This window comes from Salvelinus fontinalis, chromosome 28 (genome assembly GCF_029448725.1).
Source record: "Salvelinus fontinalis isolate EN_2023a chromosome 28, ASM2944872v1, whole genome shotgun sequence".
In the NCBI taxonomy this organism is placed as follows: domain Eukaryota; kingdom Metazoa; phylum Chordata; class Actinopteri; order Salmoniformes; family Salmonidae; genus Salvelinus; species Salvelinus fontinalis.
The window spans coordinates 16990504-17008328 of record NC_074692.1 but is presented as its reverse complement, the minus strand read 5'-3'; the positions used below and the strand labels follow the sequence as shown (position 1 = coordinate 17008328).

The window sequence follows — 17825 nt, the reverse complement described above, 5'->3', positions numbered from 1 at the left end:
GGTTTTTGCCTGCCAAATCAGTTCTGTTATATTCACAGACACTATTTTAACAGTTTTGGAAGCTTTAGAGTGTTTTCTATCCAAATCTACCAGTTATATGCATATCATATCTTCTAGGCCCGAGAAGCAGGCAGTTTAATTTGGGCATGCATTTCATCCAAAATTCCAAATGCTGCCCCCTACCCTACAGAAGTTAAGGCCTATGCCACCGGGATGTCTGCTTTGCATATCAGTAACTGGGCCAAATTGTCTAGGCCAAAATGTTCAATGTTTTAAATGTCAACTTCCTTGATTTTACATGGAATTGAACCACATCCTGACCGGCATATCCATTTCACTAACACCATCAGTACCTCTGACAGCCACTGATTGACCTCTCATCTTCTCTTATAGCTACTACACTCTGGACCTTAACCCCTCACATAAGCCTACTGCTGAAAACTGCTTTGAAATGGCCCTGGCTTGGATGTCACGTGTACACCATTAGCCTATTCTCACTTCACACACCTAGTTTATTCACATGCACTCCACCCGTAAGCTACATATTAAGCGTAGTCCACACACAGACACACTTGCACTCACTGCTCTCAATCATTCCTTAAGTCATAGGCCCTGCTCCTTAGCGCTTCTCTCAATCACACACTCACTTCTCACGTCTGTCCTCCTCAATACTCTCTCCATCACACAAATCCTTTAGCCAGTCCCCTAACCCCCTCCCAGGAGCTCCACTGGCCCATTTCCTCCTTCACAGCACGCTTGCCTCCACACCACAGACTTCACATTCTCATTATTTTTTTACAAGTGCAGACCCTTGCTCTTCTAAGCCAGACGGGAGCCCTTAACGTCCTGTGTGAAAAGAGCTACTGCAGCACCTCATGCATCTCGCCTCCCCAGGCCCCCTGTTCTGAGGTCGCTAGCCCAAATCTGGGCCAAAAGAAAGTACACCCCACCCCCCCACCCCCCATCTGTCAGGAGTGTCAAGTCAGTAACCTGTTAAAATTTTAACCAGTGTTGTTCGAAAAGCTACTGTTTAATTAAAAAATCAGCCTGGTTTTAATGGTGAGGCGGAAGCTTAAAAAGCTTTTAGCATTTGCTCTCCGTTCCACTCTCCTCTCGCCTGTTTTAGAGTGACTGCTCTCTAGGTATACTAGAGGGTAAAATCTTAGTGCGGTTTCTTACTGGCTTATTATTTCAGAAGATATCAATGTAATGTTTCTCTCACACCCGTAGTTTTTATTTAAAGTCAAGCCCACAGCACTCCCAGTCAAGACCCTGCCTACTAGGACTACAGCGTAACTTTTTAGCAGTAGGCTATTTGAATCCGTCCCAGCAGACCTGTGTATTATTATGAATGAGTGTTAAATAATTGCTCCGCCATTTCCTGGTTGCTAAAATTAGAATAGTTTGCCTAATTTCAGTAGTGTAGAGAATCGTTGTACCATCTAAACCGCTGTGAATTTGTTGTTTTTTACAAAAATATTGTATTTTCAGCTGTTTGAAGCTTGTGTACAAAACCCAAAAGTAAGACTCAAACAAAACTTAAGACCGGGAAGCATAGAAATATTGCACATACAACAGATCTACTGCTTCTTAGACTCGCTTTCAATGAGCACGACAGATCTATAACTCACATTTCTATACGAATTTAGTCAGGTCACCCAGAAAGTTACATATTGCAGCTTGAATGAATGAATGAATGAACAAACGAGTTGAATGTTCATTGAATATGTGACTCCATTGAGTCTATGCATGTGAGAGAACGAGTATGACAAACTGAGTGGTTGATTTGAGAACTAGTGAATAGTCGAGTAGTGAACGAGTTAATGTGACTGACTGGAGTAGCCTAAGATAATGGGTGAACATGGGAGTGAGAGTTTGGGTGAATGAGGTAAGTAGGCTATTTTATTTATGACCCCAACATATTTATTCATTAATTCAGTGACTTTAATTATTCATAGTGTTTACGATGTGAACCAAATTTGAACTTGCACGGCTATGAGGCTGAAGTATGTTTGAATAATGTCACGCCGTGTAACAAGCCTACACGAAGACCTTGTTTGTGTGTTACTGTGCATATGTCACTCCCTCCTGGAATCCTTTCAGATGGTACGCTAAATAGAGCACATAGCCTTCGTGTTGACAACGTTTTCCCGAGAGAAAAACCAACACCGAGTCCAACATAATGTAAATGCAGGTCTAGTCACCCGAGGCTGACTGTAGCTTTCCCTCCCTGTCTGTGTGTCAGGTGGTACCATGGGAAGCTGGACCGGACCATTGCTGAGGAGCGGTTGCGGCAGGCCAGGACCCCCGGCAGCTACCTCATCAGGGAGAGTGACCGCCGGCCCGGCTCCTTTGTCCTGTCCTTTCTCAGCATGACCAGTGTGGTCAACCACTTCAGGTCAGTACCCACACAGACCGAGAGAGACACTGAGCATATAAACACTTGATCATGACTAGGGCTGTTGCGGTGACCGTATTACCTCCATACCGGCGGTCATGAGTCATAAAGGCAGTCAAATTCCACATGACCGTTTAGTCACGGCAATTAGGCTTCTCCGAGCTCTGATGCGGCTGATTTTGTCTTTAGTAGCCTACCAAACTTGCTAACTGCCTAGTACTCAGCACACTATTGTTCCTCTAATCAATTTGACATCAATGTAATCAAACAGTTCACGAAAGCCCATGAGCTCATTTGGCGCAACATTTCTATAGGCTATGCAATTGCAGAAGAAAACATAGTGATGGCCGCTAATAAAAAGACTAGGGCTATTATATTTATTTCTCAACATTCCAAATATTAAGCAAATTGCTTATATTTAAAACAGGAGTATAGCCTACCTGGCTGGCATGACAATAAACCGTGGGGAAAAGCGTCCTCCATTTGCTATTTAAGTGCCCCTGTTTCGATACAGGTGCATGATAATGGTCCATTTCTAAATTGAAACAAATGTCACACATTATTTAGTATATGTAAAGACCAGATTTAAATCAGGAATAGTCTAATGGGTGACAATATTAGCCTTTCACTTGTGAATGATATATTATCACTTGTGAATGATGCCCAGCACATGAAACAATGCCTTTTTTTGCAACTTTTTCAAATCATAGTTGCATACCTCGTAAAAAAATCTTGTCTGCTAAATGAACTAGTGCAGCCCACAGCCATTTGGCATAGCCACATAAGGACAACTCGGAGTATGCTATTCATTTCTTCTGAAATAGACTACATTTTCTTTATCTTCTTTAGACCTGTCTATAATGGATTTATTGGGAAGGTGTAGGCTATATTACATGGATTTATTAGGCTTTTTAAAATTGATTTAGGCTTTTTAAAATTGATTTATTAGGCTTTTTAAAATGACTTGTAGGCTATGTGTGGAAGCTAGGAGGTGCTAAATATGTTTATGTTAATGAACGGTCAATTGCCGTGAGACTGACCAGTTATTTGCTTAACAATCACTTGCTGACAATTCCGTGACCACAACAGCCCTAATCACGACTCAGTTCCATTACATTACACATTAAGTCATTGGACAAAGGCGTCTTCTGTAAGGGGCAGTTTTGTTAAGATCCCCTGACACTCTGTCTGAACATTAACATGCATGGCTTGCATGTACGGTTTTGGAAGCATAAGGATCTTATCTTTCCTTTCAGTAAGAAATTAAATTGATACACACCTTAAAACAGTTAGGGTTAGTGTTCCCACACGGGCCATATCTCCGTGTTACAGCACTTGTTTATGGAAAACAGACGAAAGACGAGCCAACCACCTGTGCTAATTTGAGAACAAGGCTACCTAAATTCTACCAGCACATTGACTGTGGTACCCTCTCAAGCAAAACACTGGACCACTGCTCCTCTAACTTCTGCAATGCATACAATGCCCTCCCTTCGGCAAATCGTACTGTTCTATAGGCAGAAACTCAAACAGGATGTACCCGTGACTAGAACTATTCAACGCTGGTCTGACCAATCGGAATCTACGCCTCAAGATTCTTGATCACTTGGACTGGAAAATGTTCCGGGAAGCCTCAGACAATAACATCGATTTATATCCTGACTCGGTGAGTGAGTTTATTAGGAAGTGCATGGGAGATGTTGTACCAATTGTGACTATTAAAACCTACCCCAACCAGAAACTGTGGATAGAGGTGGCATTCACGCAAAACTGAAAGTGTGAACCACCGCATTCAACCATTGAAAGAGGTTGGGGAATATGGCCGAATATGAACCGTGCAGTTAATTCCTCTAAGGCAATCAAACAAGCGAAATGTCGGTATAGAAACAAAATGGAGTCGCAATTCAACGGCCCAGACACGAGACGTATGTGGCAGGGTCTACAGGGAATTACAGACTACAAAAAGAAAACCAGCCACATCACGGACACCGATGTCTTGCTTCCAGACAAGCTAAACACCTTTGCCCGCTTTGAAGATAATACAGGGCCACCGATGTGGCCCGCTACCAAGGACTGCGGGCCCCTCCCTCTCCTCCTCCGTGGCCGACGTAAGACATTTAAACATGTTAACCTTTGCAAGGCTGCTGGCCCAGACAGCATCTATAGCCGCGTCATCAGAGAATGCGCAGACTAGCTGACTGGTGTGTTTTACGGACATATTAAATCAGTCACTATCCAAGTCTGGTGTCGCTAAATTCAAGATTGCCACCATTGTTCCTGTACCAAAGAAGGCAAAGATACCTGAACTAAATGACTATCGCTCCGTAGCACTCACTTCTGTCATCATAAGTGCTTTGAGAGATTAGTCAAGGATCATATCACCTCCACCTTACCTGCCACCCTAGACCCACTTCATTTTACATACCGCCCCAACAGGTCCACAGACGATGCAATCGCCATCACACTGCCCGGTCCAATGTGGACAAGAGGAATACCTACGTAAGAATGCTGTTCATTGACTACAGCTCCGCATTCAACACCATAGTACCCTCCAAGCTCATCATTAACTTTAGGCCCTGGGTCTCAACCCTGCCCTGTGCAATTGGGTTCTGGACTTTCTGATGGGCAGCCCCCAGGTGGTGAAGGTAGGAAACATCTCCACTTCGCTGATCCTCAACACTGGGGCCCTACAAGGGTGCATGCTCAGCCCCCTCCTGTACTCCCTGTTCACCCATGACTGTGTGGCCATGCACGCCTCCAACTCAATCATCAAGTTTCCAGACGACACAACAGTAGTGGGCTTGATTACCAACAGACAGCCTACAGGTAGGAGGTGAGGGCACTCGGAGTGTGGTGCCAGGAAAACAACCTCACTAAACGTCAACAAAACAAAGGAGATGATTGTGGACTTCAGGAAACAGCAGAGGGAGCTGTTTCCTGAAGGCGTAACAGCGCCTCTTCAACCTCAGGAGGCTGAAGAAATTTGGCTTGTCACCTAAAACCCTCACAAAATTTTACAGATGCACAGTTGAGAGCATCCTGTCGAGCTGTATCGCCGCCTGGTACGGCAACTGCTCCGCCCACAATCGTAAGGCTCTCCAGAGGGTAGTGAGGTCTGCACAACGCATCACCGGGAGCAAACTACTTGCCCTCCAGGACACCTACACCACCCGATGTCACAGGAAGGTCAAAAAGATCATCAAGGACAACAATCACCCGAGCCACTGCCTGTACACCCCGCTATCATCCAGAAGGCGAGGTCAGTACAGGTGCATCAAAGCTGGGACCGGGAGACTGAAAAACAGCTTCTATCTCAAGGCCATCAGACTGTTAAACAGCAATCACTAACATGGAGAGCCTGCTGCCAACATACAATTCACTGGACACTTTTTTTTTTAATACATTGACTTTAATGTATCACTAATCACTTTAAATAACGCCACTTTAATGTTTACATATCCTACATTACTCATCTCATGTGTATATACTGTATTTCATACCATCTATTGCATCTTGCCTATGCCACATCCATATGTTTATATGTACATATTCCTATTCCGTCCCCTTACATTTAGTGTATAATGTAGTTGTTGTAAGTTTGCTAGATTACTTGTTAGATATTACTGCACTGTCGGAACTAGAAGCACAATTTTGTTACACTCACATAAACATCTGCTAACCATGTGTATGTGACAAATAAAATGTAGATTTGATATAGCGTGCTCCGAACACATGTGTTTAAACGTAACCCGGGAAATGGAGCAGAACATTAGTTTTGTCGGATGGAGGCATCCATAGCTGTGTGGATTGGTGCAAAACTGCTACAGTCCTGTTTGTAACAAGGCGCTGAAGTAATACTGCAAAAAATGTGGCAAAGCAATTCACTTTTTGTTCCGAATGCAAAGTGTTATGTTTGGGGCAAATCCAATACAACATATTACTGGAGAGTACCACTCTCCATATTTTCAGCATAGTGGTGGCTGCATCATGTTATGGGTATTGCTATAAATTTTAAGGACTGGAGTTTTTTTCAGGATAAAAAAGAAACAGAATGGAGCTAAGCGCAGGAAAAATCCTAGAGTAAAATCTGGTTCAGACATGGTTCAGAGATTGATTCACCTTTCAGCAGGACAATACCTAAAACACATGGCCAAATCTACACTGGAGTTGCTTACCAAGAAGACACCAAGTGGCATTTTTGACTTAAATCTACTTGAAAGTCTTTGACAATACCTGAAAATGGTTGTCTACCAATGATCAACAACCAATTTGACAGAGCTTGAAGAATTTTGAAAATGATCATGGGAAAATGTTGCACAATCCAGGTGTGGAAAGCACTTAGACTTACCAAGAAAGACTCACAGCTGTATCGAGAAAGTCACAGTACATATCGTATCGGCACCTAAGTATCGTGATAATATTGTATCGTGAGGTCCCTGGCAATTCCCAGCCTTAGTGCATACTGTTTTAAACTTTTTTATTTTATTGAACTGTATTTGTTCCAATGCGTTTGATAGACCTGTCAATTAGGCCCAATCTTCATTGATGACTAATAGCTCCTAGACCTGATCAACACCAGGCACTTCAGTAGACGATTGATAACGTACTAGGAAATGATGACATCTCATTCACAACATTGCTTTATAGGAACCCTTGTGGATTGGTATTAGGAAGGCAAGGTTAAACATGTAGCCTAACCATAAGAAGATGTATTTGAATGGTGTCTAGTCTACATTACCGCATAGTCAGACTGAGATGTGCTCCCCTCTGTTCGCTGCTTCGCCAAGACTTTAATCATGTCATTTTCATCATTACTCGAGCAATTTCACACGACTATTATCTGATGAGTCATGGTGGTTTAATGCATGTCTTTTCCTTTTGTTTCATGAATCCCAGGGCAACTGGGCCTAATTTGAGCACTGTGCTGCTCTGCTCTTGTACTCTTTGATGTTTTAGGTCATTGTGGAAAATGTAGACCAGTTGTTTGCTGATATTGTTCAAACTGTCAATTTAGCTTTGGCCTATTTGTATTTTCATACATTCTGCAGACTGTGCATGCATTGTGTTTAACAAGTAATCATTCTTAGTGTTGTGTGTGTGTGGTCTGTGTGTGTTTACAGAATAATCGCCATGTGTGGAGACTATTACATAGGCGGGCGGCGGTTCTCGTCCCTGTCGGACCTGATTGGTTATTACAGCTACGTGTCTTGCCTGCTGAAAGGTGAAAAGCTGCTATCGCCCGTGGCACCCCCAGAGGTAAGATTTCATTGCACTCGAGTAGAAATGGAAGTTAGACTTTCTTAGACACATACTCAATATATCTGGGAAATATCTACTTCCCCCTACACCCCAGGCCATATATCATAACCTCTCTCAGGAGAGAAGCCAGGCAAAATACTAATGAGTGGTATGAAGCTGTGAAATCATCATCCCGGAGGGTGTCTGGTGGAAAACTTTTAATTTAGAATTCTGAGGGGGGTTGAAGATGTGAAGATTTTGGTGGAAGCATGGGTTAATGTGCAGTTCTGTGTTTTTATTGTCTGCGCTCGTGTGTGTAGCCTGTAGAGGACAGGAGGAGAGTGAGAGCCATTCTTCCATACACCAAAGTGCCAGAGACCGATGAGATCAGGTAATCCCTACAAGAAACATAAGACATTTGTGGAAGGTGAAAGTGTGTGTTTGCCCTGTTGGAGATCACATTATCTGAATAGGACAAAAACAGACCTCTCCCTTTCATTTAGCAAATCCCAGCACGCGAACAGATGAGCCTGGCTATTCTTCATGTTGTCAGATTTGAGAAACTGTCTGAACCCTTAACACAGACACACTGCTAGCACATACTTAGCTGGCTGGAAAGAACCATGCTATAGTTCTTCACAAAGGTGTTTGGTAGCTTACATGCGACACCTTGTGGAGAATGCCTGATACGACACCCAAAGACTACCATATGTAAGAAATAGTTCAGTCGGCAATAAGCTGTAAAGCCTCAAGCGTCCGCACTGCCTTTAGATCTCATAACTAAATAGTTAATTGTAATTGAAAAGAACAAAGACTGTTTCTAGTGCATTACAGTGGGTTTTTGTGAAACAGGAGATGCAGGTGTGAGTTCATGCGTAGCAGCACATTAAGATGGTAACACATATATTTTTTGCCCCCTGAACGTTGACCAGTTTTTATTTTTCTTCCCTCCTCTCCATGTCTGTTAGCTTCCTGAAAGGGGACATGTTTATCGTTCACAATGAACTGGATGACGGCTGGATGTGGGTGACCAACGTGAGGACGGAGGAGCAGGGCCTCATTGTGGAGGACCTGGTGGAGGAGGTGGTGAGTTGAGTACAGCACAATTTCTGCTCTGCACAGGTCTGGGATCAGCCCTAACCTGTAACCATTCACTTGGACTGTTTCCCAAATGGCACTATTCCCTATGTAGGGCACTACTATACACAGGAAATAGGGTGCATTTTGGGACACAGTCATGGTTTGCCATTTAAAAATGTATTTTCTCAACCTTTTCTACTCAGCTGGCAATTGGAGTCTTTTGGGTCTTTTCTGATGTTTTCTTTTTCATTCGTTATTATGTCTCCACTGATTTGTTGAACTGTTCGTGCTTATTTTCAGGGACGGGAGGAGGACCCACACGAGGGCAAAGTGTAAGTTCTGATTTGGCTTTTTCTCTTAGGTTGCCATAATGTCTATGTACAGTATATGTTATTTCGTATGTAAACCTTTGTCAAAACAGATCATTTCATCAATACTTTTGCCAATACCCACCATTATCCAACCCCCCCAAAAAACATTGACTCAATAGGTGATATTAATTCCTGAAAATGGCTGTTTAGATCATATTTTTAGACAGCCTATCATTTGAGGTTCATTACGTCCCTGCCGTCTGGCTGCCTCGACACACGCTAACCCATGTTTACCCCTATCCTCTAGCCAAATTATGTTTTCATGTTGCGCAAGAATGGGCAGGGAAGCTTGAGTGAGAGCGTACTGTATACAGTATGCGTCGTTAGTGACTTTGACATAATCCATGTTTGCATCTACACGGCTCAATGAATCACTTACAATGATGGTGTGACTCTGACCCAACACACAGTAAGGCTGTAAATGTGTGTTCATTTTGTTTGCCGGCCTCCCAAAGACAGACGTACAGTTGAAGTCTAAAGTTTACATACACCTTAGCCAAATACTAAATGTACTCAGTTTTTCACAGTTCCTGACATTTAATCCCAGTAAAAACTCCCTGTGTTAGGTCAGTTAGGATCACCACTTTATTTTAAGAATGTGAAATGTCAGAATAATAGTAGAGAGAGTGATTTCTTTCATCACATTCCCAGTGGGTCAGAAGTTTACATACACTCAATTAGTATTTGGTAGCATTGCTTTTCAATTGTTGAACTTGGGTCAAATGTTTTGGGTAGCCTTCCACAAGCTTCTCACAATAAGTTGAATTTTGGGCCATTCCTCCTGACAGAGCTGGTGTAACTGAGTCAGATTTGTAGGCCTCCTTGCTCGCACATGCTTTTTCAGTTCTGCCCACAAATTTTCTATGAGATTGAGGTCAGGGCTTTGTGATGGCCTCTCCAATACCTTGACTTTGTTGTCCTTAAGCCATTTTGCCACAACTTTGGAAGTATGCTTGGGGTCATGGTCTATTTGGAAGATCCATTTGCGACCAAGCTTTAACTTCCTGACTGATGTCTTGAGGTGTTGCTTCAGTATAGCCACATCATTTTACATTCCTCATGACGCCATCTATTTTGTGAAGTGCACCAGTCCCTCCTGCAGCAAAGCACTCCCACAACATGAAGCTGCCACCCCGTGCTTCACGGTTGGAATGGTGTTCTTCAGCACGCAAGCCTCCCCCTTTTTCCTCTAAACATAACGATGGTCATTATGTATGGCCAAAAAGTATTTTTTTTGTTTCATCAGACCAGAGGACATTTCTCCAAAAAGTACATTCTTTGTCCCCATGTGCAGTTGCAAACCGTAGTCTAGATTTTTTTATGGCGGTTTTGGAGCAGTGGCTTCTTCCTTGCTGAGCGGCCTTTCAGGTTATGTCGATATAGGACTCGTTTTACTGTGGATATAGATACTTTTGTACCTGTTTCCTCCAGCATCTTCACAATGTCCTTTGCTGTTGTTCTGATATTGAAAGTACGTTCATCTCTAGGAGACCGAGCACATCTCCTTCCTGAGCGGTATGATGGCTGCGTGGTCCCATGGTGTTTATACTTGCGTACTATTGTTTGTACAGATGAACGTGGTACCTTCAAGCGTTTGTAAATTGCACCCAAGGATGAACCAGACTTGTGGAGGTCTACACTTTTTTGATTTCTGATTTCTTTTGATTTTCCAATGATGTCAAGCAAAGAGGCACCGAGTTTGAAGGTAGGCCTTGAAATACATCCACAGGTACACAGGAGGTGTCCAATTGACTCAAATATGATGTCAATTAGACTATCAGAAGCTTCTAAAGCCATGACATCATGTTCTGGAATTTTCCAAGCAGTTTAAAGGCACAGTCAACTTAGTGTATGTAAAGTTCTGACCCACTGGAATTGTGTTACAGTGAATTATAAGTGAAATAATCCAACTTCCAATAAAGTTGGAAAAATTACTTGTGTCATGCAGAAAGTAGATGTTCTAACAGACTTGCCAAAACTATAGTTTGTTAACAAGAAATTTGTGGAGTGGTTGAAGAACAAGTTTTAATGTTTCCAAAGCCATGACATCATGTTCTGGAATTTTCCAAGCAGTTTAAAGGCACAGTCAACTTAGTGTATGTAAAGTTCTGACCCACTGGAATTGTGTTACAGTGAATTATAAGTGAAATAATCCAACTTCCAATAAAGTTGGAAAAATTACTTGTGTCATGCAGAAAGTAGATGTTCTAACAGACTTGCCAAAACTATAGTTTGTTAACATGAAATTTGTGGAGTGGTTGAAGAGCAAGTTTTAATGTTTCCAACCTAAGTGTATGTAAACGTCTGACTTCAACAGTATGTACAATGTGAGAAAGGCATTTTACAAATCCAACATTAAAGAAATTGTATTGTATCCGTTAACTAACTTAAGTTGCTTTTTTTTGTACGAGTAGTTGAGTATTTGGAGTGAGATGTCGTTAGAATGACTGACATTGGCCCATGTATGAGAGTTGACTTGCTGATGGGAGTTCACCAATAGGATCTATCAGCTTGTGCATCATCATCCTAGACTCTGATCTGACCCTTCTAAAACCCCTCACCCCTTACCGCCCCTTTAAACCCAGCACATTATTGATCTGTCGGTTTTCTTTTCCCTCCTCTCTCCCTTTTTATCTCTAATGGTCCATCCTCATCCTCTCTGTAGTTGGTATCACGGCAAGATCAGCAAACAAGAGGCCTACAACTTGCTGATGACAGGTAGCAAGCACTATATTCTCTGTCTTTAGATTTTATATTCTCCTCACGATTAATGTAGTACAATGGGATTATGCTCCCATTTCTATTATCTTGTTATCAACAAACCTTTTCTGTTGCTAAAATATACAGTACTAGTCAAAAGTTTGGACATGCCTACTCATTCAAGGGTTTTCTTTATTTGTACTATTTTATACATTGTAGAATAATAGTGAAGACCTCAAAACTATGAAATAACACATGGAATCATATAGTAACCAAAAAAGTGTTTCTTCAAAGTAGCCACCCTTTGCCTTGACAGATTTGCACACACTTGGCATTCTCTCAACCAGCTTCATGAGGTAGTCACATGGAATGCTTTTCCAACAGTCTTGAAGGAGATCCCACATATGCTGAGCACCTGTTGGCTGCTTTTCCGTCACTGCAGTCCAACTCATCCCAAACCATCTCAATTGGATTGAGATCAGGTGATTGTAGAGGCCAGGCCATCTGATACAGCACTCCATCACTCTCCTTGGCCAAATATCCCTTACACTGCCTGAATGTGGGTTTTGGGTCATTGTCTTGTTGAATAACAAATGATAGTCCCACTAAGCGCAAACCAGTGGTAGCCATGCTTGTTAAGTGTGCCTTGAATTCTAAATAAATCACTGACAGTGTCACCAGCAAAGCACTCCCACACCATCACAGCTCCTCCCATGCTTCACAGTGGGAACCACACATGCGGAGATAATCCATTCACTTACTTTGAAGGCACAGGAGGTACTTTGAAGAATCTCAAATATAAAATATATTTAGATTTGTTTAACTTTTTGTTTTGGTTACTACATGATTTCATGTGTTATTTCATAGTTTTGATGTCTTCACTATTATTCTACAATGTAGAAAATGGTAAAATAAAAACCCTGGAATGTGTAGATGTGTCCAAACTTTTGACTGGTACTGTATGTTCCAATTTATTGGTGGTGAGCATCAATACTGTCAATGTCAACAATCAATGTGATTTCTCTCTCCCTTATTTAGTTGGCCAAGTGTCCAGCTTCCTGGTCCGGCCGTCAGACAACACACCCGGGGACTACTCCCTGTTTTTTCGCACCAATGAGAACATTCAAAGGTTTAAGATATGCCCCACCCCCAACAATCAGTACATGATGGGGGGGAGATACTACAACAGGTATGTGTAGCAGGGGCGCGTACTGTCTCCCAGTGCAGTAGGGATGAACCAAAAGATTAATAGAATCAGAAAATAACCTGGCCTATAAATAGCGCCTGGAGATTTTCCTGGTCATGGGATGTGGTCAGGAAATCCCTTTCGGCCTTACCTGTAATCATACTGTATAACGATGTGATATCCAGGCATACAGTTCCACATAGAAGTGGAGGTTATATAAAAAGGACTATATAAAAGTCTGATGAATTAGGAACAAGTATGGTGGTTAGTGCTGGTCATTAGAAATAACTGCTGTGTTCTGTCTCTTCTCTCTCTGGCAGTGTTGATGACATTATTGAGCATTATAAGAAAGAGCAGATCGTGGAGGGCTACAACCTGAAAGACGCTGTCTCAGTGCAGGTAAGCCTGAGTCCACTAACCTCTGTTGTGGTGCTACTCCTGTCCGTAACGGTTTGAGACGGCTATAGATGTGCAGATATTTAATGGTGTTGATGTGGTGTTTTTATTGACGTTTGTGTATTTCAGCAACAGGAACAAGTGCTTTCAGACTTGGTGGACGGCAAGGAGATCTATAACACTATCAGACGGAAAACGAAAGACGCCTTCTACAAAAACATTGTCAAGAAAGGCTACCTCCTATTCAACAAAGGTACCCATATGTTTTTACGCTCAAATGCCTGTAAATGTAATCTTCCAGACCGTAGCCCATTTCTCTCTCTCCCACTTCTCCCTGAAGTGGTCACTAGTATACTACCCCTCGTGGATTTAAAAGGCACGGATTGGTGTAATAAATATGATGTAACTCCCCCCTGAACTTGAGAGGGAGTGAACAAGTGCAGGCAGAGGGGAAGGAATTGGCCTCATGTCTTCTCCCCTCTCCTCTCCCTACCCCCAGGCAAAGGCAAGCGGTGGAAGAACCTCTACTTCATCTTGGAGGGGAACGACGCCCAGCTCATCTACTTTGAGAGTGAGAAGAGAGCCACTAAACCCAAAGGCCTGATTGACCTGAGCGTGTGCTCGGTGTACGGCGTGCACGACAGTCTGTTTGGCAGGTGAGACATTTCACCCATTTACTATTTATCCTAGATCTGCGTGAACATTGAATGGGACAAGATCGAATCAGTGCAACAGAACATAAGCCTATGGTTGTTTATGAATTATGAATGAGTCTTTTCTTTAGTTCTTCTGTCTGAGTTTGATAGGAGTGCATACATTCGATTGGGCACGTGCTTGTTCAGAAATAACTACCTGCTCCTGTTTTTGTTTGCAGGCCAAACTGTTTCCAAGTTGTGATCCAGCACTTTAGTGAGGAACAGTACATATTCTACTTTGCTGGCGAGACCCCTGAACAGGCACAGGTTTGTACTGATCTCTCTCACACTCTTTCTCTCTTTGGGACATTCTCCAATCACACTTTTCTTTAATCAAAGTGTTTTTTTCCTCTCTGTAGGACTGGATGAAATGTCTGCAGACGTTCTGCAGTAACCTTAGGAAACCCACCCAGCCCACTCCCAACAAGAGGCTCCGACAGGTACAAACACACTGTCAAGTGCTATTTTTATTGTGCTTTATCATTTAAAAAAAAAAAAAAGTTTTTTACAAATATATGCACAATATGTGCATTTCTCTTTTTTATTTTTATAAACTGCGCCAAATCACATTCCTAACTTTGTTTGATATGGCAAACAAGTATTGAATCTTAAAATGCAAGTTGGGCCTTCACTCCCCAAAGAACAACCCCAATTCATCACTCCTTTCTTCAAAAAAAGGTTTAATTACAGATTTGGTCATTTTAGCAGATGCTATTATCCAAAGCGTCTTACAGCGAACACATGTAGGTGGCCCATGCGGGATTCAAACCCACTACTTTGTAGTTCCAAGCAGCTGAGTGACTGCTTGACTGTTGACCTGGTATGTGTCCCGTCAGGTGAGCAGTCTGGTCCTGTACGTGGAGGAGGCCCACAAGCTGCCGGTGAAGCACTTCACCAACCCCTACTGCAACATCTACCTGAACAGTGTGCAGGTGGCCAAGACCCACCCTCGAGAGGGCCAGAACCCAGTCTTCACTGAGGAGTTCATCTTTGAGTGAGTCCCAATTCCATCTTCATTCAAAGTGTTATTGGCAATTTAGGGGGAATTGGGACATTTTTTATTTGGCTTCCATACTGCACTTACTGATGTAATCATTGCCATCAGCTGTCCAATCATGTTTGGGTTCACTAAATTGACAGACAATATCTTTCTATTTTTTTCCCCCCTTCAGTGACTTGTCGAGTGAAATCAACAGGTTTGAAATCAGCCTGAGTAACAAGACAAAGAAGAGCAAGGAAAGTGACATCTGTGAGTCTCTGTTCTACTTAGACTAGAGCTATGTCACGAAATCGAACACTCTTTTATAATCTCAATCCATATGGATATGCGAAAAACAGCGTTTTATTGTCTCTGTGTTCCACTAAATGTCTCTCTGCCTCAGTGTTCATGCGTTGCCAGCTGAGCCGACTGCAGAAGGGCCAGATGATAGACGAGTGGTTCCCTCTGAGCTCCCACGTGCCTCTGAAAGGCATCGAGCCGGGCTCCCTGAGGGTGCGAGCCCGCTACTCCATGGAGAAGATCATGCCTGAGGAGGAGTACAGCGAATTCAAAGAGGTCACACACACACTTATTGATGAAGTCATTCATTAATTAAGGATTATCAATAGTCAATGTACAAAGACCAGCACTCGGTTGCAATAAGTGAGACACCAAAACATGGATCAGCAGTTAGTAACAAATACTGTATTACGTGTGAGGTACATAGCATGTGTCCTGGAAAAATACATGTCAAAATGATGGCCGCTTGTTTGACCATAGGTCACTGACATTGACTCTGTCTGATTGTCTGTGTGGCCCCCCAGCTAATCCTGCTGAAAGAGTTCCATGTGATCTATGCTCTGGCCCATGTGTGTGGGCAGGACCGCACCCTGCTGGCCAGCATCCTGCTGCGCATCTTCAGACACGAGAAGACAGAGGCCCCCTTACTCAGGACACTCAATGACCGAGAGATCAACATGGAGGGTAAGACAGACACACACCTCTGCATGTTGTAGCGCCATTGTGGAAGCCCACTTCACAATGATAAAAAAAACAATCTCCACTTTTAGATGCTTTGTGTTTATGATTCCAACATGAAAGCTATGACACACACACACACACTTGGCTGATGAGAAGTCCCCTCTCTGGTGGTTCCCAGATGAGGCGACGACCCTGTTCCGAGCGACCACGCTGGCCAGCACGCTGATGGAGCAGTACATGAAGGCCACGGCCACACCCTTCGTCCACCACGCCCTCAAAGACACCATCCTTAAGATCATGGAGAGCAAGCAGTCCTGCGAGGTAAACACACAACACGCACACATTTTCTGACATGCAGAAAAGGCTTTAGCCTTATTTTGTTTAGCCCAAGCTCTACCTACTGTATCAGTTTGGCAACATCTTACGTCTGTAAAGTTACTTTAGTCAACTCTTTCGGTAGAGAAGTGTGTGGGCAACAACCCAGCTATTCTTCACTTTATCTCCCGAGTGGAGTGGAACACTTGGCATTTATAACATCATATCAGTACTTTGGCTACCCAGAATACAAAACAGTAACTCATGTCACAATGACACAGATTCAGTGCTGTGATCTCACAGGACTCTTCAGACTGACTGTCTCCTCCAGTGGAACAGAGGGCATTACACATTATCTTCCACAGTTGCTTCCAACAGTAAATCCTACTCTAGTGAAATAATCTGATGTAGCCCATCTTGTTTTTGTTCATGAGCACACTTCTATCTGTATAATGAAACATCTCTCTTTTTCCTGTCCTCTGTTTTTCTGTGTCCCCCTCACTAGCTGAATCCCTCAAAACTGGAGAAGAACGAGGATGTGAATTTGAACCTAGCCCACCTCCTCAACATCCTGTCTGAGCTGGTGGAGAAGATCTTCATGGCCGCCGAGATCCTGCCCCCGTAAGCACACACCAATCCACGTTGCACATACTAACACGGGAACCATCCACATAGGGTTGGGGCGATGTATGAACTTTTGGCATATCGTCGATTGGGACTCATTGATTTGGACTAACAAAAAGACGAATCAATCCGTTAATTTGACTAGAATTCTGAAATGTCACTGTCTGTATTGTTCTGCTTTGTCAAGTGTAAATAGGCTATCATCTGTCATCGACGATGACGTCCCCATCGACGATGGCTGTCAATCATTATCGTCACCCGATGACATCATTCATCGGCCCAACCCTAATAAGTAAGGAAGTGTATATCCGACCGGCAGAACGAAAACTTAAGTTTAGGCATAGGGATCGAAATTGAGGTTAAGGTTAGGAATAGTTTCAGTGAGGCATAAAAGTAACATTGAGGTTAGCGTAACGCCGCCATTCATTTTCTGCCGGTTAAATATGCACTGCCATTTTAAGTAACCATCTCCACAGTTTGAACCCTGTATATCATGACATTCTCCTGTAGTACAATCAATCTATTATGTCATCAGACAAACCAACAAATGAACTGAACACATTAAATACGTCCATAGGCTAGCTTGATGTTCATAAAGTCTATTTTAAGTCATGTTCCAGTACATTCAGTCTCACTCTCTCTTCCATGACCCTTCCAGGACTCTAAGGTATATCTATGGGTGTCTGCAGAAATCAGTGCAGCAGAAATGGCCGACCAACACCACCATGAGAACCAGAGTCGTAAGGTAACTAACTGTACACACTATGGATCTACTTTGCCATTCTAGTGTTATGGTGCCTTTGGTCAAGGGGAGGCCTATATCAGGAATGTTTGGGAAGCACTGATCTAACGGATACTTGTT

The 17825-nt window shown here is 42.9% G+C and overlaps 1 protein-coding gene across 3 annotated transcripts in view; it reads left to right on the top strand.

Annotated features, from left to right (window-relative positions):
* LOC129826300 (ras GTPase-activating protein 1-like) overlaps window positions 1–17825 on the top strand; it is a 58621-nt gene that overhangs the window by 36754 nt on the left and 4042 nt on the right. For 2 of the 3 annotated variants that reach the window (XM_055886867.1, XM_055886869.1), the window contains exons 2-21: window positions 2246–2398; window positions 7519–7654; window positions 7957–8027; window positions 8605–8722; window positions 9017–9048; window positions 11753–11805; window positions 12826–12976; window positions 13294–13372; window positions 13499–13622; window positions 13869–14025; window positions 14244–14331; window positions 14424–14504; window positions 14901–15058; window positions 15237–15313; window positions 15447–15619; window positions 15868–16027; window positions 16203–16345; window positions 16845–16960; window positions 17151–17255; window positions 17622–17708. In XM_055886867.1, the coding sequence (XP_055742842.1) occupies window positions 2246–2398; window positions 7519–7654; window positions 7957–8027; window positions 8605–8722; window positions 9017–9048; window positions 11753–11805; window positions 12826–12976; window positions 13294–13372; window positions 13499–13622; window positions 13869–14025; window positions 14244–14331; window positions 14424–14504; window positions 14901–15058; window positions 15237–15313; window positions 15447–15619; window positions 15868–16027; window positions 16203–16345; window positions 16845–16960; window positions 17151–17255; window positions 17622–17708 (2262 nt within the window). The remainder of the gene's footprint in view (window positions 1–2245; window positions 2399–7518; window positions 7655–7956; window positions 8028–8604; window positions 8723–9016; window positions 9049–11752; window positions 11806–12825; window positions 12977–13293; window positions 13373–13498; window positions 13623–13868; window positions 14026–14243; window positions 14332–14423; window positions 14505–14900; window positions 15059–15236; window positions 15314–15446; window positions 15620–15867; window positions 16028–16202; window positions 16346–16844; window positions 16961–17150; window positions 17256–17621; window positions 17709–17825) is intronic. The other variant, XM_055886868.1, reaches the window with a different exon arrangement.